Genomic DNA, 22,010 nt, shown 5'->3' on the forward strand with positions numbered 1-22,010 from the left:
GGCACGGGAGAGGGGGAGGTCGGGAAAGAAAGTGGGTGTTAACAAACCCAGGCACAAGGGATCGAATATCTACGGTGAGGAGGGCTGGTAGGGTTTGATCAAGGGCAATGTAGCAGAGAGAAATTACTGAGACCTGGATAAAGGCTAAACATAGTGGGATAAGAGGAAAGTAAAAGGAAATAGAGGAAAGAACTAGGAGGCAAGTGGATGTTTATAAAGGTCTAAATACAGGCATGTATATTTATATATAATGATAGGGAAATAGATAAATATACATGTATTTATATGTTAAGTATTAAGGTAGCAGACAAACATTGGGCCTCGACTCAAGTACTCCTTCAAAGCAAGGACACTTTGTTCTAATAACCTGGCGTTCCGTGATGCTCACCTTCCCGACACAATCTCTGAAGACAAAATGGGTGCATAAGCAAATGTGATGAATAAAGCTGACGGTGCCTGGCTATCAAAAGATAGAGCATCTGGGGTCTTAAAGGCTTGAAGATAAACAAGCAGCCATCTAGCTCAGAAGTAACAATGTCCACATGGAAGAAGCACACCAGCCTGTGTGATCACGAGGTGTTGATGGGATCAGGTATCAGCCATCAAAGACCCAGAACAACGACAAAACATCATATCAATGTGAATGAGGGGGAGTGCGGATTGGGACCCAAAGCCCATCTGTAGACAATTGGACATCCCCTTACAGAAGGGTCACAAGGAAGAGACGAGCCAATCAGGGTGCAGTCTAGCACCGATGAAACATGAAACTTTCCTCTAGTTCTTTAATGCTTTCTCCCCCCACTATCATGACCCCAATTCTACCTTACAAATCCAGCTACACCAGAGCACGTACACGGGTACAGATAAGAGCTGGCACCACAGGGAATCCAGGACAGATAAACCCCTCAGGACCTATCATGAGAGTAGTCATATCAGCAAGGACAGGGGAAGGTGGAGGAGAAAGGGGGAACTGATCACAATGATCTACATATAACCCCCCTCCCTGGGGGACAGATAACAGAAAAGTGGGTAAAAGGAGACATCAGTTAGTGTAAGACATGGAAAAATAATGATTTATAAATTATCATGGGGGAGGGAGGGAGGGATGGTGGGGAAGGAAGGGATAAAAATGAGGAACTGATACCAGAGACTCAAGTTGAAAGCAAATGTTTTGAGACTGATGAGGGCAACAAATATACAATTGTGCTTGACACAATGGATGGATGTATGGATTGTGATAAGAGTTGCACAAGCCCCCAGTAAAATGATTTTTTTTAAAAACTACATCATCAGGACAGCTGAGGCAAGACTGATACCCAGCCTTTCCAAAGAAGCTGCTGACCCCCACTGCAGGGAGGGAAGAGAAAATTCTTTAATTCTCTAGTGTAAATAGGAAAGCTTATCCAAATATTATTTTGACACAAAATTCAGGGATAGAACATTTCCACTTTTTCCTTCTTCACAGCCTAGCTAATTCCCTTTCTCCTTCCACACCTAATTATGCCCTCTACCTAACTTTCTTCTTCTGTAGCAAGTCTACCAGCTTGCTTACCTGCCCCCCTGAAATAAAAATGTAATCTCTGACCTTTTTCAAAGCCCAAAATCACTTAGATCTATCAAAAAACAACAAGCATCTTGCCTCTTCTCGATACTGGCACAAAGTTGCACAACCCTTATTTCAACTCGCTCTGGTTGACATCCCTCTCATCCAAGACTGACATGGATGAGCTACAGACCCTCATTACATCACTGCGTCTCCACAGTACACAGTACACTGCATCTACACAGTATACTTGGGACAAGAAAATGTTAGCATAAGAAGTGTCTTTTCATTTTAAAAAGAAATGATCTTTAAACAATCTCTTTTGGGGGGAGTGGGGGGGGCATATTTTGATCCTGGATGAGTTACACACAAACATGGCAAGGGCATAGAGAAAATTCACCGTCTTTTGCCTCAACCAACCCAGGCTTCCACTGCTGATAGTAAAAACAATGACTCGGTCCCTTCTATTATTTCTCTAGATCAGTGGTTCTCAACTTTCCTAATGCCGTGACCCTTTCATACAGTTCCTCATGTTGTGGTGACCCCCAACTATAAAAGTATTTTCATTGCTACTTCATCACTGTAATTTTGCTTCTGTGATGAATCAGGCAACCCTCATTAGACCCCCCCCCCAAGGGGTCGCGACCCACAGGTTGAGAACTGCTGCTCTAGGACCTTGTATGCCAAGTCCATCAGGATTTGCAGGACACTGAGGGCTTAATTGCTTCTGACACAAAGGTGTGTGGTTCCCTTGTGTGAGAATTCCACAGGAAGCATCTCTACCACCCGCTCCTTGATATGTAAATAGCCCAAGAAATTGGTTAAAAAGGTGAGAAGCATGTTAACTTCTGGCTCACCATGAATCAGTTAAGTCATGCCAGGACAGTCATTGAGATCACTGAATGGGCCAACGTGTTGATCCACCATCAGTCTGAGAGGAAGGGCAGCTGAGTGCTCCCTAGAAGCAAGGATGGCGAGACCTCGCTTACACTGAGCATGTCATCAGAAGGGGTTAATTACTGGAGGCAAGTCAGAAGGTCAATGAGGTGGGAGAACTCAATAGCCACAAGAATGGGCTCAAACACGGCGATGACCTTGAAGACGCAAGAAGCAGGGCAAAGACGCCATGAGCTGGCACAGACTCTACAACAGCTAATAAAATCCATGTAAATGGCAACACATAGCACCCGCTCGTTTCCCAAACCTCTAAATAGAATCAGTCACACAGACCAGCCATGTCTTCCTCTCCAAGTGCAGCCAGAGAAAGGCTGCTAATTAAAATAAAAATGCAGACCTGCCAGAGCATTTGGACTGATGGCCACTGCAGCTCCTATGGGGCCAACCAGAAGAGACAGCGACTAAGGCTCAACCCTTTGCCAGGGCCAGCCGCTGTCCCAAATAAATGGTAACGTCCCATTGTCAAACGGATGAGGGCAAAAACGCAAGGGAGGTTTTCAATGCAAGTAATCGCCTTTGAGAGTATTAAGATTTGACCGTAATGGGGAGTGGCATCTCTCTCCCCTGCACAGTGGTGGGGCCTCCACTAGCCGAGCCCGGAGTGCAGGATCACCCAACTGCTTATATAGGAAACCAGTGCAGATAGTTGGGCTTCCTGGGTACTCAGTTGCCAAAGGCTGACATCTACTAGATACTGATTAGCAGGTATCGATCCTCATCCGGACCCCAGAGGCTGTTGCTCCACAAGAGTATTCATGGGAATCCATTCTTAAATTGCCAACTTACCTCCACAGAGAACCTCAACTAGGTGAAATCATATAACTACAATCTCTACATTTTCACTGGCTTGGGTTGTTAGGTGTCTCTCTCTGAAGTTGTTAGAAACCAGTAGGTGATTTTAAAAGTTAATTAGCAACAATGGAGACTACCTCTGGTGGCGACAAGGAACTTGGCTTAAGAGGAGAGCAACCCCAATGGCCCCAGAGCAGACTCAGCAACGCCAAGACTTAGGCCGCAGGCATGCTGACGTTGCTAGGGGTTGTTGAGCCTCTTTGGGCTCACAGCAACCCTGTGTCACTCCGAAGAACGTAACATTGCCTGGTGCTGCACCAACCTGTGTCAGTCAGTCCATCTAGTCCAGAGTCGGTCCATCTCACTGAGGGCCTTCCTTGAAACTCTTCGAAAACCCAAAACCAGTGTCCCTGGCATCAACTCCTACAACAGAATCATATGCTGCCTGGCCCCGGGCCATGTTCATAATCATTGTTATACTCGCTGCAGGCCCTGTGTCTATCTGTGTACACGGATACAGAGGATTCATTTATTTTTATTATTGTGGTGAGTAGATTGCCAAAACTGTGCCACGCACCAACATTTTCCACCTGTGTAATTCAGCGGCATTAATTACATGATCCACATGGTGGAACCAGCCCCTGTCTATTTTCAGTGCCTTTCGACCGAAGGAGTCCATCGCCCAGCAGGAGGTTGGGCACTATTCTGGGATCTGTAGGATTTACACTGGCTAATTTTTTCCCAGTAGATCCCCAAATCCTCATTCCTAGTCTAAGTCTGGAAGCTCCACTGAAACCCCCACCATGAATGACCCTGCTGGCATCTAAACTATCGGCGATTTGCTTCCAGCACGATAACCACACCCAAGCCACCAAGGTTGGACACACTGGCAGATGGGTGGTGGCCCTCGAAAAGAGCCCATCGTTAAGCCTGCCTGCTTTCTTCTTAAAGCGCTCTCCCAAGGCAAGCAAAACCCCAAACCCAAGCTCACCGCCATCGAGCCAATGCCAACTCACAGCGACAGGGTAAAACAGCCTCAGTGGATTTCCGAGATTGTAACTCCGTGCAGGAGTAGAAGGCCTTGTTCTCCTGGGGCAAACAAAAAACGCTCCTGAATTTTATGAACCACTACAAAATCCAGCCACGGAGCATGAACTGTAAGAGAGTGTTTTGCAGCGGGAGGGGACCACACAGGGTGAGGAGTTGGAAGTATAGCGCCCGGGAGCACCAAATTAACACTAAGGGCGTTAAGGGCTTGGGCCTGGGAACACTTGGTTTCCATCAGAGAGGAAGCGCTTCGGGCTTCTGCTGCCTGTTTTGGCCTGCTCTGTACTGTGGTAAGGAGCCCTGGTGGCATAGTGATTAAGGGTTGGGTTGTGATCCACAAGTCAGCAGTTCGAAACTACCAGCCACTCTGCAGGAGAAAGACGGGGCTTTCAGCTCCCGTAAACAGCTGCAGTCTTGGAAATTCACGGGAGCAGTTCTGCCCTGTCCTATAGGGTCGCTATGAGTCGGCATTCACTCGATGGCAGTGAGTTCGGCTTTTTCTGGTTTTGTCCTGTGGTGGCCTGTGTGTGACTGCGATGCCACAGGCAATGCCACTGGTATTTCAAATACTCACCAAATACCAAGGACGGGTTTCAGTGGAGCTAGGGCAGATTAGAAAGAAAGGCCGGGCAGATCTACTTCCAAAAATAATTCCGAGAGAGAAGGAAGCCTGGCAAAGACATTCGTAGGATGTGGCCCATTCAACCACCATGTGCAGGTAAGCTTGGAAGATTGTGGGCTTCATTTTCTCTGTAACCTGGTTAACAGAGTGGGGGAGGCCTTCATGCCCATCACCTGTGAGCTCACTCCTGTTTCTGGTGCACACCTTAAAATCAAATAGCCACATACCTATGCAAATAGGGCTTATCCAGAAGCCACTGTCCTCTATTTAATTACAGAGGCCAAATTCCAGGCTGAGGTATTCTCAGCAAGGCTACTGCTTGCCAACAATATCCTGTAATAGCTACAAAGCCCACTCTCCCATCTCCACCTGCCTTCAGTGTCAAACTTCTGGGCAGATGCCTCAGCTCTTTCTTCTCGTACAACATGCCGGAGAACGAAGCAGGTAATTACCTGTGTCTGTGAAAAGCACTTGCAATACACCCGAGGAGACGCATCCAAGAGGCTTATGTCATGTAATCGTTTCCGCTCTAATCACATTTTATAACACCTCAAGGAAAGACCTCAACAACAACAAGAAAGGACTCTTCACTGATCACTGGGTGTTCAAAGTCAAAGATCCTTCCCAACCTCATGTACTCTCCTCACCTCTGCAGACGTTCTCTAAGACAGCACAATCCATACCATGAAGCCCATCCCGAGTCAAAGCTGCCCTATAGGACAGAGGAGAACTGCTCCTTGGGGTTTCTGGGACTGCAAACCTGCATGGAGTAGACAGCTTCATCTTTCTTCTGCGGAGTGGCTGGTGAGTTTGAACTGCCACCCTTGTGGTTAGCAGCCCAATATTAAATCACAGGGCTACCACAACTCGAACGTGGAAGAGAGAGAAACCTGTGAGAGCCGGGACTGGCTGGGACTGCCTTGTTTGCCTAAGTCTCACAAGCTTTCTGCCTTTGATAGCGTAAAGTCTGGCCACGTTTCTATCACCCGTTCTAGGAGAAAATATTTTAGTTTTCCTTCTCTGATTTCCACCCAAAAAGACACTGGCTTTTCACCTAAAAAGGCTCTAGATTTAGTGGGCTTTATTTTTACTTCTCAATTTAATAAGCTAAATACTATCAGAACATCTATAAAGTTAACCCTATTTGTCCATGGATTTAAAATATACACATGCCAATATAATTTTTACAAGGCCCCCTCTCAGTGGTCTGAGATAAAACAGAAAAATGAGATGGTGGCCAAGCCCAAGGAAGGATGGCAGATGGCCTATTTGATGGTATTCTGAGGCTGGGGGTGGGGGTGGGGATGGCCTGCGGTACCTGGGCTTCAAGGAAGGATGGCAGATGGCCTATTTGATGGTATTCTGAGGCTGCGGGGGAGGGAGGGGTGGTATCTGTGCCCCAGGCTCCTTTCTCTGGGTTCTAGAACTCCTTCCACTCTGATACCCCATCCCTAGCAGCCTCACCCCTTTTGTTAATGTTGTGCCTTAAAAGGGACAGAGGCCTTTCAGCCCTGTGACACTAGCAGAAGGTATTGCTAACAGAGACTCAAAGAGTCAGTGCTGACTCACAACGGGCCTGCAGGCCAGGGCAGAACTGCCCCCTGTGGGCTGCTTCTTCCTCCCAAAGAGCGGCTGGTGCTTTGTAACCTGGGAGCTGGCAGACCAACTTGTAACTTCACTATGCCACCAGGGCTCAAGGGTGGGTTAAAGTGGGCGCTCCTTATGTTAAACATCTGTGAATGAACATTTTGGGGGGCACTCTGTGTAAAGACACATAGAAGAGACTTCATGTAAAATGCAAGGAAGGAAGGAAGCAGGCTCCTCCCAAGTCGGTGCTCCCCTTTGGGGGCCATGCCACTGGGCCGCCCCCACCCGAAGTGTCCGGTGCTTTCTAACAGACAGACAAAGCATCGCTGTACCTGGGACTCCTTCTACTGTTTTCTCCAAGGCAGGGCCAGGCTGACTTAGCCCAGAAATCCCCAGGAATCTGGCCAATACTTCCACCTCTGCCTTCTGTTATTTAGGGTCAGTATCTGCATTCCATCTCCAAAGGGTGGGTCTCCAATGAGGAATGTCCCAGCCTCCCCTTGGGAAGACCCTGATTCAAAACAATTTCACAACCAAGTAGCATGTTAGCATACATACCAGGCTAGTGGGATAGCTAGAATTTCAGGTCATGTGAGGCCAAAAAACAAACAAACAAATAAACAAAAGACGTGGGCAATCAAGTTTCCTCCTAGCAACTAGAGAGACGGACTCTTGTTGAAATTATGTTGGTTCCCCTTGCAAACAAAGGAGGTCATTGAAGTATGGGGAAAGCAGGGGAGATCCAAATGGTCTCAGAGTAGATTTCAGTTTGTAAATGTGTAACATGCAGTCTTCGATTGGAGACATCCACATGGCATCCAAAACACACCCAGTGTTTTGTGTCAATACACACCCAATGTAAGCTATGGGTTCCTCTTATGTGCAACATAAAATAAAGACTTGGCTAGAAAACTCCACCCAAGTGCTCAAGTTGTGTTTGTTACTATGGCTTTACATGAGCAAAGCTTGGGTATGGCTGTGCAGTTCTCTTTGGCTTCACCGCCTCTTTCATGGTGGTGCTGGTGCAGAGAAGATGGATACTGGCGATAAAGGTGGTGGCAGTGATGGTGGGAGAAGGGGGAGTGGGGGTGGAGGAGGTGGAGTGGTGGGGGGAGTGGAAGTGGTAGGGGGTGGTGGTGAAGGTAATAGTAATGATGGAGGTGACCATGGTGGTAATGGTGGTAGAAGTACTAGTTATTGATGGAGGTGGTAGTAGCAGTGGTGGAGGTGAAATAAAGCAGTGGCTGCAGTGAATGCAATGGTAGTTGAGGTGTTAGTAATGGTGGAGGTAATGATGGTTGTAGTTGTGTTGAAGCTGCTGGTGGTAATGTGGCAGTGGTGGCTGTCAGAGTTAAAGTGAAATACTAATGCAAAATACTAATAGTAACATGCCCTGCATGCTGCATGTAGTAGTAAGTGCTTGTCTCTGGAGGCTGAATCTACAGTTCTACCACTTCCTCTGGCTGAAGCAGTCCCTTGGCCAAGTGAGGTAAGCTGTGTGCATCTAAGGGTTGTTTCTAAGGACCACAGGCATGAAGCTGATGATGGCAGAGGGTGTTGTGAATGGCAACTGAGAAAGGCTAAGAGCCCTTCATTCGGGCTGGGTCACCATCACGGTGCCATCACAAACCACGATTGGGAGGTGACATGCAGGACCCCACACAGGTACACAGACCCCTTCTCACCACCAGGCCACAGAGGGGACTGTGTTTCACGGACCAGGCACCGGTCTGTGGCTGAAAGAGAAGGCAGTGCCCCAAGCAAGCCTGTATCTAACCGGTATCTCCCTGGATTCCCACCTCCCTCAAACGGGGAGACTTACAACTTTTATCTAAACCTTCAGGAGCTGGCCCATCACTTGACCAGTAGAACGCTCCATGAATTCAGAAAAGGCACTGAAAAGAGAAATCACGTGAACTTCTCACAGGATACCCAGCCCCACGTGGTGAAAGCCCTGCCACGTGCAGCATCTGAGCGGCAAGCGCCCCACAGTTCCCTTGGAGTTTTCCGAATAAGCAGGGCAGGTAAGTTCGGACACACACTTATCATGCCTGTCTTTTGCAGAGCGCCCCCATCACGGCATCACTGCCCAAACTCTGATTCTTGCCAAGTTTTCCTGGAAGAGCGGTGGCCCTCACCCGGGGTCCTGAGGGTGGGCAGAGAAACGCTTGACTGTGTGCAGAGGGAGAGCCAAGACTCCTCCTGTGGAGAAAAGGCCAGCGCCCAGGTCCCTGTGAAATGGGACTAACAGAAGAATGAAGTGTCTCGGGGCAGTGTCTGGAACCGCGCCAAACAACGCCAGGGGTTGGAGGAGCTGCTGGGGAGACAGAGAAAGGAGACCGCTGACTTGAACCTGGCTGAGGGGTACATGGGGTCAGTGAGACTCGGGTCTCCCTCTTCTTTTGTGTAGGTGTGGGATTTTCTGTGACAAAAACAAAACCCTCCCCACTAACTACCGTATGTGAAAACCAAGGAGCCCTGTTGGCACAGGGGTTAAACCCTTGGTCATCGGTTCGAACCCACCAGCTGCTCCGTGGGATAAAGATGAGGCACATGGCTTCCACACAGATAGAGAGGCTTAAAGAGCCCGTGGGGCCATCCCATTCTATCTTACAGGCTCCCTAATGAGTCGCAATCTACTCAACCACAGCAGGTTTGGTGTGGTTTCAATTCATATGAAAATCTTTCTTGAAAAGAATGTCCTTTTTCTGGGTCAAACATTCTGGAACATTCCTCTCCCAGGATATGAGGAAAGAGGACGTAGGTAGAAACTTGTTGCTCTTGCACCACGGCGCAATTAAAGTCACAGAGAAGTATGTTTCTCCTGTGCATGTTGAGACTAGACGAGACAGCAGAGCGAGTCCCTGGAGACCGGGTTAAAGGTAATGGTGCCATGCGCAGAAAGCCCCACGGGGAATGCCTCCCCTGCCATAAGTTGGGCGCATAGCCACCCTAGGTCTGCAGGTGTGCCTGCAGGGGGCAAACGGTAACGTTTGGCTACCAACCCAACAGTTAGGGGTGCAAATCCACCCAGAGGCAGGTACCTCAGAAGAAAGGCCTGGCAATCCACTTCTGACCAAGCAGCCCTTGGAGAGGTGGGGAATCATGGTGCTATGTGACACGCATGGGGTCTCTGTGAGTCAGGTCAACTCGGCAACAACTAGTTAGGGTTCGGGGATGGACTCGACTTGAGCAAGCACACTTTCTCCTCCGCACCTGAGAACACTCCCTTAGGAAAATACTTTTGCCACACAAACCTGAGCAGGGGGACTCAGCGCATGTTAAGCCAGCCAAGGTGGGCAGGGGGTCCATTGTCAGTCCCGCAAGACGATGGAAAATGCCCTCAAGTGTGCACAACCCAAGGCCCCTGGGTGGCACCAACAGTTGTGCTGGACTACTGATCTAAAGGTGAGTGGTTCAAACCTACCCGGCGATGCCACGGCAGGAAGGCCTGGAGATCGGCTTGTGCCCCACTAACAGCCGAGGAAATGCGAGGACGCAGTTCCAGCAGCCACAGGGGCACCCCGAGTCAAACATTAACTTGTCAGCAACAACTGGATTAGACTCTCTGGGAAAGACCACCACCCACTCTGCACGTAGGATACACACTGCGGGGCAGCGGGCTGCTGAGGAACCAGGTATTTGCACCCTGGTGCATCAGGGTCTTTGGGGGTTGCTCAAGAAGGGTGGCCCGGGGAGCAGGGCAGACTTATCCTCCTTTGTGAGGGTCAGCAGGGCAGCTGAATAAGAGGCACGAACCAGGAGCACACTCACAGAGATGCGCAGAGACGCGGGCTGGCCTGCCTTCCTATCTGGTCTGTCAACGATGTGATCATGTACTCGAGCCCCCTGGGTTTGGGCAGGCGTGTCCCTATCATTAGCCCAAATGCCAACCCTACTTCTTGCCAAGGTCGAGTGGCAAAGATGAGAAAGTTACACTCTGACTGGAGGGGGTGGGGGTGGGCATGGGTGTCCCTGAGATCCTCAGAGTGCACTTTTTCCAAACCTTTGTCCCAATGACAGGGAAAGATAGCCTCTAGCGGAGCTCCACTCAGTAGCCCGTGGGGGCACTGTGAGTTGGAAATGACCCAACAGGGAGAGGTTGGATGTTTTGTTTTTTGGGGTGGGGTGGGGTGGAGACAGAAATTGGGATTTCTTCTTAATAATTCTGCAGAGGGAGAGCATATGAGAATGCTGACATCAAATTCAGAGGAAGTCTGGAACCCACGTGGGAGGGGATGAAGCTTCATTACTAAAAGGGAGGGGAAGCGCAAATCCTACAACAACATTCACAAGAGGCCTGGGTATCTTACCCCCATTGGGGCCGGAACAAGTGTCAGTAACTTGCTGCCCAGGACATGTTATACAAAGGAAACTTGGATCAAATTAGCTCCATGTCCTTATAAGGAAACGCAAACCAAAAAGCCAAACTCATGGCCATCGAGCCAATGCTGACCCACAGCAACCCTATAGGACTGGATAGAACTGCCCCTTGTGAGTTTCTAAGACTGTCAGTCTTTACAGGAGTAGAAAGCCCTGTCTTTCTCCCTCGGAACAGCTGGTGGCTTCAAACTGTGGACCTTGCAGATCTCAGGCCAGCACATAACCACTACACCTCCAGGGCTCACCCTGAAAAGAAGGCTCCCTACAAATACGCCACGCCTGTCTCAGATGTCTGCTCATCCTCCAGAGAAGGATGGACTGTTGAAAAGATCCAAGCTCCCAATGAATCTTATCCCCACTGTATGCTATGAGGGTCTGCTCTACCCAGGCAGGAGCCCACCGGGCCCTTCCTCCCCCAAGTCAACACCGTGTCAAGGCAGAGGACAGCCACCTAGGGTACGGCAGTGCCTGTCCACCCAGCCCGTGGCCCTCTCTGCCCCACAGGTCACAGCATGGCCAGCCTTACGTCCTCACTGGCCAAGAAAACACAAAACTCAAGAACTATTGCCAGCGAACAAAACCAGACTCTGCGTGTGCACCTTTCCATGTCCGTGGCTGTAAAAGCTCTAGGGGATCCACGGGGAGGGAGGTCAGCACAAAGAGCAGAGTGGGACCGAGAGGACAGCCGCTGACCCAGGAGAATAGTGCCTCACGGAGGGAGTTTTCAGAAGTGGATCACCAGGTATTTCTTCCGAGGTGCCTCTCGGTGGATGTGAACTACTTACTTGTTGATGAGCTGTTGAGCGCATTAAGCCTCTGTACCCCCTCAAAGGCCTCCCAAGAAAAGGTGACTTCTATAAAAGGCTGTATGCCTTTGGATTTGAACATCCTTCTGGACTTCAAGTTTTCATGGACGAAGCACTCATCTCAAAACTCTCCAAACACACTCGATTCCCCCTGACAGCTGCCCTCCAGGGCAGGGCAGAACTGCCCCTGTGGGGTTCATGGACTGTCACTCTCTGCGGGACCAGAAAGCCTCTCCTTTCTCCTGCAGAGCGGCTGGTAGTTTCAAACTGCTGGCGTTGTGCTTTGCGGCTCAATGCGTTATTTGCGGCTCAATGCATTACCACTACGCCCCACCAGGGTTATTATTTTTACTTGTGTGTGTATGTCTTCACTGGTCCTGGAAGTGGAAATCGTCAGGGAGGAGTCTCGGCATTTTTAAGGGGACTCTTCCTTGGTCCTTAAGAGAGCGCCACTTGGCATCCATCTGCTCCCACCTGTGCTAGCTTCTCTGTGTCTGAACTGCTCTTTCTACCTGTCAACGATGATAAGTTTCAGACATGCCTGACACGGTCTAACCTAGACAAAGCCAAGCTTACTTCCAAAGCAGGGCACACCCACAGCTGCCAGGGTCAGGATTCCAGCACCTATGTTGGAAGGACCCCATTCCAGCCATGCACCAACCTTCACAGCTATGGGGCTTGGACTCCTGACAAGGAGGGCAAACACTGTTTCAGTAAGGCTGACTGTGGAGATACGAAGGGCCTGCACTGTGTTCACGGCCTGACTGCTTCCTCATCCATACCCCCAGGCCAGCCCTGCATGCTTCCCTCTTCTCCTAACTGGACAAGTGTCAGGAGACACACAGAGAGACCAGCCACTACCAAGGCAGCCGATCCCTACTTGGCAGTAAGGGGCACTCCCTGCACCGAGAGTCACTTCTCAAACAGAGGGCCTGGGGGCTGAGCCTGGAAGCTCTCTACGCCTCTGCTCCACTATCTTCAAGACCAGGCACGGAACTATCCACTCCCTCTCTAGCTCTGTAGCTGCTGACATCCTGCCTGGTTGCTGCAGGCTTGTAGCCCCATGGCCTGGGGTCTTCCAGAAGCTTCCTCACACTCAGTCCGAGGATTCTCTCATTGCGTGATCGCATACTGACAAGAGTCTGAGGAAACACAGTGTGTGCTGCTGGGCCGAGGGCCTGGGGCCCACACTCGGGAGGCTGTTTCAGGACACCCAGTTGTGCTGAAATGGACACACTAGGACCCAGCACTCTGATGCACCTCTGAGAAACTCGTGTGAGTGTGTGGAGACAGGCGACATGCATGCTCTCACGACAGTGTGGTCTGTGCTTGTGAAAAGAGAAAGATCACTACATTATCCATCTAAACGAGGGGGCTTCAGGAAGTTCATGGGAAAATGGGCGCAGCTACCGCTGTGACGGTCAGGCTTAAGCGGGCACAGACAGGGCGCTGCAGCTCACAGTCCTTCGCAGATCTGCGGGGCTGCAACCTTGGGCTGCAGCTGACCCAGCCCCGCCCAAAGGAAGACGTTCCCTGGCCATCTGTCAGTGTGCTGCACTGGGGTGCCTGCTTGTGGCTGGGCTGCGGGAAGCTGTGCCGCCTGACTTTAAAGACCAGTGGAGTCACTCCAGGTGGGCAGGGTTTGGAAGGGCTTTTCACTTCAGTTCACCAAGACAGACTTTGGCAATCTACAGTATTTACTCGAGTATAAGCCGACCCGAATATCAGCCGAGGCACCTAATTGTACCACAAAACTGCATTAAAAATGTGCTGAAAAACTGGGCGTATACACTAGTATATATGGTGCTTCCAAAGGCTGCCCAGTGGAAACCCTATAGATCCCAATGGTGTGATCCACAAGTGACCATGAGGACGGCACAAGTCCAGGAAGTACTTCCTTCTGTCATGTCCAGTATAGCCATGAGTGAGAGCAGACCCAACTATAGCCAACAACACACCACACCACAACACAACACAACACAACACACACACCAGCTATCGTCGAGTCAATGCCAACTCATCCCTGGGCTTTCTTCCAAGGCATGACTGAGTGAATTCAAACCATCAATTTAGCAGTTACTCATCCTGCGCAAACCACTTCGGACCTTCACATAAGTATGTACAGTATACATTTATGTATTACACACATGCGTGCACGGGCACATCTATACGGGAACTTCAAAGCATCGTGGGAAAAGTCCATTATCTTTTTATTCCATAAGGCCCCTGGTACAAAATCCTTCACTATGGGATTTGTACAAGATCCAAATCACACAGCATCCTATATCACAGAACAAATCATGGACGCTAAGTGATGCATACCTGCATCAATTTTATCACATAGCATACCATTCCCCCATCTCAGATGTGTATGTCAATGCTGCTTACCATATCCAGAGTAGTGCAACCATCACCACAATCACATCTAGAATGTTCTCATCACCCCAAGAGGAAGCCTAGCATTAGCAACCACTCTCCATTTCCCCCCAAGACTCCTTCCACCCAGCCCCGGGAAGCCTATGTCTACAGATCCCCTATTCTGCACACTTCATTATAAAAGGGGTCATTTCACTGAAACAGTGAAATGGTTGCTACTTGTCCATTATGCTTCTTTCTCTCAGCAGTCCTCTCAGGGCCCATCCGTGTCATGGCGTGTGTCGGAAGTTCTTTCCTTTACAAGGTCAGATAAGATCCTACCACACACACACACACACACACACACACACACACACACACACGCACCATATTGTGCCTATCTGTTCAATGGTTGATGGACTAGACGTGGTTGGTCATGTAGGTCTCTGCCTTTAAGACAAACTCCACTGGCCCCTGGCATCAATGCCCTTCCTCCTGTCTAGAAAGGCCTGCCACAGGTGAGCATCTCCCACGCCTGCCCCTTACCTTCTCCTGGGCGGACCTGGACACACTGGAGACTTGCTGCACGGCCAGCTCCAAGGGCTGCTGCAGCGGGTCCTCCTCAAAGGTGAGCAGCAGCGGGCCCTGGAAGGGAAAAGGAGGCCGGTGAGGGTACATGGGCACACGGGCTTCTCTGAGCTCTGCACATGTAAATTTGGAAGTTACCCGTTTGCTACCAGTTCTGCAAATTCAGGAAAAGAGAACTAGGCTAGTTTCCATTCAACTGTACTCATGTTCAGTTGGTGAGCTTAGTTGCCATCGATTTGGCTTATGTACACAACCCCAAACCAAACACACGGCCATTGAGTCAATTCCCACTCTTAGTGACCCTACAGGGCAGAGTAGCACGGCCTCTGTGCATGTCAGAGACTGCACATCTCTGCAGTAGTAGACAGCCTCATCCTGCTTCTATGGAATGACCCATGGTTTTGCCTTTGCAGTTAGCTGCCCAACACATAGCCCACTACACCACCAGGGTTCCCTGAAACTTCATGTACAACAGAACTAAATGTCTCCCTGTTCCATTCCATCCTCATGAGGATGGGTATACCTGAGTTCACTGTGGTGGCTATTGTGCCAACTCATCTCTCATTTTCACCGACCTACTTTATGAAACATGATGTCCTTTTCTAGTGAATTCTACATAGCAGCCATGGTCAGATATCAGGCCAGTTCCTATCAGCAAAAGCACAACTAGGAAACCTTAGCGCCATCCCCCATGCTGGAATGAGGGCTATGCAGGGTGTGTGATGAATCATGTTTATGATTGGCGGAAAGCACCCAGACTCCTCGGGGTCTTCTTCCTCGTTTGTTGGTGAAGGTCCTTGTCATGAATTTAATTCTGTTCTTCCCCCGCAAAATGCTGACATCCTAACCCCTAAAGCCTGTGAACAGGGCCTTGTTTGGAAACAGGGTCTTGGAAGAGGGCGTAATCCCATCCAAGTTGTGTGCTATTGTGGTGCAGTTGACTTCCTGGCTATGACTCTTGTAGCAATTAGTCTTTATAGCTCCCACCAAACCACGGGGTGGGAGCACACAAATAGGGTTTAAGAAAACCTGATGTGGGCATTGGCTAGCTTTGCTGGTATAAGCTGAGCCATCTCGGAAGCAGGTACAGGGTAATTCATAACCATCGTGAAAGAAGAGCCTCAAGTGGAACATGTCTTTTGGACCCTGAGACCCTTGTGTGAAGTGGCAGCAGCCACAGCCGAAGCAGAGAAGGCAACACCAAAACCACAAGACAGAGCAGTGGGCTTTGTGGTTCATAGAATGAGTAAAACTGAGCGCGTTTCGGTAGGGGTCTGGCTCGCAGTGTGGGGAGCTCCTTGGGTGTATCAGCACCAAAGGAGTTTGATTGCACCTGTCCGAGCAGGGCTGAGGGTGTAAGGGCCTGAGACAGGTACCCAGAGAAGAGGCTGTTTTGACTGAAGAACTGCTGCATCCTTGCCATTTCTGATCCTGACTTGTAACCTGTTAGCTTCCCTGCTAAAACCCCATAATTTAGAGTATTATCTGTGCACTGTGTGGACTATCAAGCCCAGCAGAAAACTGGAATGTTGTGTGTGGTGGGGGGTGGGGTTGGCTCAGGGATCCAGAAGGGTGGAGGCATGTCTGACCTCAGCTTCACAGGAATTACCCTTGGGCTGGAGATTCTCCTCCTTTCTCTTGTGAAACTGGAGGGGGTGAACTGCTGCCCACAGGCCAGTTCCTCACTTAGGAAAGAGAAGGAAAAGCACTGGGCTGGAACTACAGGGACAAAGTGCCACGTGAAGATACGTCAACAAGCCAAGGAACCTCCAGGACTGCTGGGAGATGCCGGCAGCCAGTGGAGAGGCACAGGAAACTCTTCCTCAGAGCGCCCAGAAGGAAGTTACCAGATCCATATCCTGATTTGGACTTTTCACCTGCAGACAATGAATGCACTATCTAAGAACAAAAACACAAACCTGTTGCCATAGTCGATTCTGACTGGTGGCACCCCACCCCTCTTGTTACCGAGTAGAACCGCTCTGCAGAGTTGTCCGGGCTGTCACCTGTACGGAAGCAGATCACCAGGCCTTTCTTCTGTGACCACACTAGCTGGGTTCAAACCACCAAGCCCTCAATCAGTAGTTGTGACAGTTACGTTTTTGGCTAACATGGCACCTGTAAGAAGATTTGGGTGGAGTGTAGTCTGCCAATTATGTCGCAGCCTGATGACTTCCCTTGATGGCACAACCTAGACATATGGCTCTCTGGAGGCCGGCCTCTCTTTCTCTCTCTCCTTGGAGGTCCAACCAGGACTCTGCTTCATCCAGCTGCCCTGCCTCCTTATGTGGGCAGTGCTATCTGGAGGTTGTGCAGGGCTCTGCGCCACCTTGCTGAGCCAACCATGGTCGCTGTGACGTGCTGCTCTACGCCACGGCACAGCTCCACCTGCCATGTCTGCTGCCTGTGAGCTCATCTTGCCCCACTCCGGATGCTGTCCCTCCAGCCAGCCGCCTCACATCACCATAAGGTGAGGCTACCCCGTGACCTGCTTCACCACGCTGTGTGACTGGCCTCTGCTACACCTCGCCACCTCATCTTCCCACTGTCTGCTTCCTTGGCCTTGGACGAGTAGCCATGAGAGTTGGAAAGGCCTTCAGTCTACTAACAGACCCATGAAAGGGAGTCAGACTGAGCTCTCTGTACTGCTGTGTGGACTAATTTGCTGTTATATGCCTCTTAACTACTAAGCGTATTCACTCATATATAAAAGCATGAGCATCCTAGTTTTGCTTCTCTAGGGAACCCTGCCAAATACAGCAGTCAAACCCAAAACATTTGCATTGCCCAAGTATCCACATACCATGCTTCTCAAAGTTTCACGACCATGGGTTCCAGGCTGATTCACAGCGACCCTATAAGACAGGGAGAACTGCCACTGTGGATTTCCGAGCCTTTAACTCTTTACAAGAGTAGAAAGTCCTGTCTTCCTCCCTAAAAGTAGCTGGTGATTTCGAACTGCTGACATTACGGCTGGCAGCCCAACATGTGTACCACTATGCCACACGGTTACTGAGATGTCATTCACCTATCACACAACGCAACCTACCAAACGGTACTTTGTACGAGGGGGCTTCAAAAAGTTCACGGAGAAAGTATCTTTTCATCCCGCTTTTCCACGAATGGTTTCCATCACAGATTGTCTCAATCACAGCCATCATCCCCATCACTTTTAGAGCATCTTCATCGCCGCCAAAAGAAGCCTTGTACCTATGAGCAGTTAGTCCCCTAAACAAAGCCAAAAGAGGACACTAGCTTTCTGTCCTGGAAAGCCAGCCACTTGGTGGTACTTTGCTCTGGCCGCCCTAGGAGACCCAGACAGACCTCCACTTTCAAAAGAGAGAGGACTCCTCATTCTGAGCCACTGCACTGCCACGCAAGGCGGCCCCATTCTCCTTTCCCACTGCTGCAGGCACACCAGCCATCGAGTCAATTCTGACTCATCGCGACCCTACTGGACAGGGGAGAGATGCTGCCGTAGTTTCCAGGACTGTAACCCTTCATGGGAGCAGACAGCCACATCTTTCTCCTAAGGAGCCCTGTGGTTTCCGGCCTGCGGTCAGTAGCCCAGCAAGTAACCCATGACGCCACCAAGGCTCCAGGGATGGGTGGGCAGAAACCTCAAAGGGCCAGATACGAGATCTTGGCTGGAAATGCACCGTCAACTGTCTGTGCTAAGGAGTGGACCCTCAGCCCCTGCCTGGCAGACCTCTGGAGCTGCCCACTTTCTGCCTCCTGGCCTCATGCAGCTCCATTGTGGGCATGCTCCGCACCCTGTCAGTGCACACATCTGTGGCTAAGTCCAGCCAATGTCTGCTGGAGTTCTTGTCATTAAAAACCTCTATGGAACAGATGTGTGATTAAATTAATATGACCACAGGCAAGAAGACTGGTGTTTTACCACAGAGACAGCCTGCCAAGTCTGGTCTTTTTCATGGACATTTTCTTGAGAGGCTATTCTGTTGACCCAACAATCCAACCCTAAATAGAACCGCTTCCTCAATTATTTCCTGGACAGGTGATACTGAGGCAGTATTGCTCAGTAAATTCTCATGGGAGATTACAGATAAGACTCAGCTGTCCCACTGTGGAGGGAATTCCAGGTCTGAGCTGGTTCCAGGGGCAGAGCAAGGGTGGGAGGCTTCAGAGGGATGCAAACGTTATTCAGGCAAGTCAAGTGCAAATGAGCAAGCGCTGACATCATCACGAGGCTATTTCTCCAGAATTCCCGAATGAGCAAGAGAAAGAGCTACAGAGCAGAGGGCCTTTTAGCAAACGCCTAACCTCTCGGGCTCACCACGAAGCCTACTGACAGTCCGTGGACTGCCAGAAGAACACACACATTTGTCTTGGATGAAGTTCAGCCAGAATGCTCTTTCAGAAGTAAAGATGGTGGGACGTGGTCATCTCACATACTTTAGAGGTGCTATCAGCAGAGACCAGTCCCTGGAGACCATGCTTGGTAAAGCGGAGGATCAGGGAAAGATGGAAAGACAGACAGACACACACACTCAAGGAGAGAGACGGAGGCAGCGGCTGCAACAACGGGGGCTGGCGTTGGCAATGGTGAGAATGGCACAAGACCAAGCAGGATTCTGCTTCCTTCTGTGGCGCAGAGGATCCCTGGGAGTCAGAACGGACTCGACAGCATCTCACACTGTCTCGGCAACATCTCCCTGCCGGCCACCACCACCCACCTGTCAGCAGCGGCTTCCAAGCCACTGTGATACTTAACACCGCTTTCCGCAGAGCTTCTAGATTCAGGCCAAGAAGAAGGGCCTGGCGATTTACTTCCCAAACTCAGCCACCGAAAATCCCACGGACTCCGTCCCACACTGGCAGGAACTGTGCACGGAGTCACCATGTCTCAGGGGCCAACGCCACAGCAGCCGATGACAACCACCATCACCTCACCCAAAAAATCACCGGGGAGGAGCAAATCTCACTGTGCGAGGCGATGGCCGCTTGGTGTTGGCACCACTTGGCAGGCCACTCTGCAGCTGGACTTGTTTGAGGGGGACAGTGGGCCGGGCCTACTGCGAGCTTGGTGATGGCCCTGCCCTGAGGACTGAGCCCGGCTGCTTGGGCATGCAGGTCGCCGCCAGGGCCCAGTGCCAGGCAAGGAACAGACTGGTCAGCAGGCCATGCTACAGCTGTTGGACACCAGCGGGTGGAACAATGGGCCCTGTGTGCCAGCCCAAGGGTGCAGGATGGCTTCACCCAAGCCTGCGGCAGCCTCTCCCCACAGGAGCACAAGGGTGCAGCATGTCCAGAATATACTCTTAGCGGGGTCCCTGCTTGGCATAACTGGTTCAGCTCTGGGCTACTAACCGAGAGGCTGGCAACTCAGAGGCACCTGGCAAGACAAAAACTCAACTTCTGGAAGGTCTTGGCCTTAGAAACCCCTAAGGAGTTGTTCTACTCATACAGTGGCATCGCCATGAGTCAGTGTTCGCTCAGGAACAGCTGACAACCACCCCCTTACCCCAATGCTGGTGCTGGTCGGGCGCAGAGGTAGGATTCTTGCCTTCCGTGCGGAGACCTGGGTTTGATTCCCAACCAATGCCTTTCAGGAACCAACACCACCTGTTGAACACAGGGTCACTGTGCATTGAAATTGACTCAGTGGCTACTCGACTTTCCTAGACACTGGTCTTTGCCCCTGACATGTCCACGGTAAGCAAGTCATTGTCTCACCATCCTCACTTGTAGGACCGGTCCGGCTGAATTTCTTCTAACCTGGATTTGTGCGTGCTTCCAATGATTCAAGCGGTCCATTCAAGCTTCTTCACCAGCGCAACTGAAATGGATCCCATCTTCTGCCTCTTTGTTCACTGTCCAGTTTCCACTTGGAGGTGAGACAACTAAAAACCATGGCTTGGTTCAGATGCACCGTCATCATGCCTGTGAAAACTTTAAAGAGGGCTTTTGCAACAGATTTGCCCAGTACAGTGCATCATTTTCTTCCTTGGGCATTGATTGTGGATCGAGGAGGATGACGTCATCCCCAACCCAACAGAACTTCCATCAGGAAAACAGAGTGGTGCTGGTGTGGGAGCCATCAGCTCCGAGAACTAGGAAAGGAAGTCCAGCCTTGACCGGCTCCCGGTGACACTGAGCACAAGACACAGCAGATCTCAAATCCATGGGTGAAGGTTTGTGTTGCTGGTGTTGTTTAAAGAGGCTAGGGGAGCTGGACGCCCATTTAGGAAAAGATAATAGTGCTCCATCACTTACTCCACACATGAGCGGACACTCCAAATGGATCGAAATCCAAATGTAAACAATGAACCATATAAAACCGGAAGAAACCAGGTGGTTTCCTCTTTTCCCCCAAATTTCAGTGTTGGGAAAGGTTTTCTAACGATGGCGAAAGATCCAGAAGCAATACGGAATTGTAAAATTTGGCTACAGATTTTTTTTTTTAAAGAACAAAAAGCACAACACCAACAAAAAGGGTGGGAGAAACTGTTCACAACACATGCCACCAAGGGTTAATATTCAAACAACATAATAAAAAATGTATGAAACTGAAGGATGAAAGACCAAAAACCCAACAGAAAAATGGAACAACATAAAATTCACAAACAAAAAAGATGCCAAGTGACTCATACACACATTCAGAATATCCAAAACACTCGACTTCCTCCCATCAAGTCAATTCCACCTCAAAGCAGCCCTTCGGTTATATGCAGTGTTTCCCCAGTGGGCATTACTTCCCCCTAGGGGGTGCTAAAACAACCCTAGGGGGCTGCAAGAGCAGATACCTACACTTTATCGTGGACTGTACTGGATTATAGGCTACAGTACAAACATTCTTAATTGCCAGAGGGTGCTAATTTTTTTTTTCCTTAAAAGGGGGTAGTAGGCCAAACAAGTTTGGCAGCCTATGCATGGGGCTTGTAAAACTGTGAATCTTTAGTTACCTTTGAGTAGTTGCCTCATTTTTCCAAGGAATCTTCAGTCAATCCCCATTCCAGACATGGAAAGTAAAACAGCCCAGATATTTCTCATGTATCAGGATTTAAAAAAAAAAAACAACTTTCTTTTTAAACAACAGACTGTTATGGAGACACAGGGACTCGCATCCATTACTGGTGGGAAGGCATCCTGAGAGGTGGGGATGGGCAATAGCTGACAACACTACTCAAGCAGTTACGTTTGGGTCTACCCTTCCTACTTCTCGGGATCTCTGCTGGAGAGACGCCTCCAACACAATATTAAAATCCATATGCAGAAGGTCATTCATTGCTATATTGTCTATCACTGCCAAAATATTAGTAACAACGTTTACATCCATACATAAGAAAGTGGCTGAATAAGCTGTTAA

General features: G+C 49.9%; 1 protein-coding gene across 2 annotated transcripts in view; it reads right to left on the reverse strand.

The window, feature by feature from the left end:
• C2CD2 (C2 calcium dependent domain containing 2) overlaps positions 1–22,010 on the reverse strand; it is a 78,539-nt gene that overhangs the window by 48,347 nt on the left and 8,182 nt on the right. For both annotated transcript variants that reach the window (XM_013005367.2, XM_045284935.1), the window contains exon 2: positions 14,639–14,737. In XM_013005367.2, the coding sequence (XP_012860821.1) occupies positions 14,639–14,737 (99 nt within the window). The remainder of the gene's footprint in view (positions 1–14,638; positions 14,738–22,010) is intronic.

The sequence above is a fragment of the Echinops telfairi genome, unplaced genomic scaffold (assembly GCF_000313985.2).
Source record: "Echinops telfairi isolate 266 unplaced genomic scaffold, ASM31398v2 ScPeMD7_7469;HRSCAF=8507_0, whole genome shotgun sequence".
NCBI classification, from domain to species: Eukaryota; Metazoa; Chordata; class Mammalia; order Afrosoricida; family Tenrecidae; genus Echinops; species Echinops telfairi.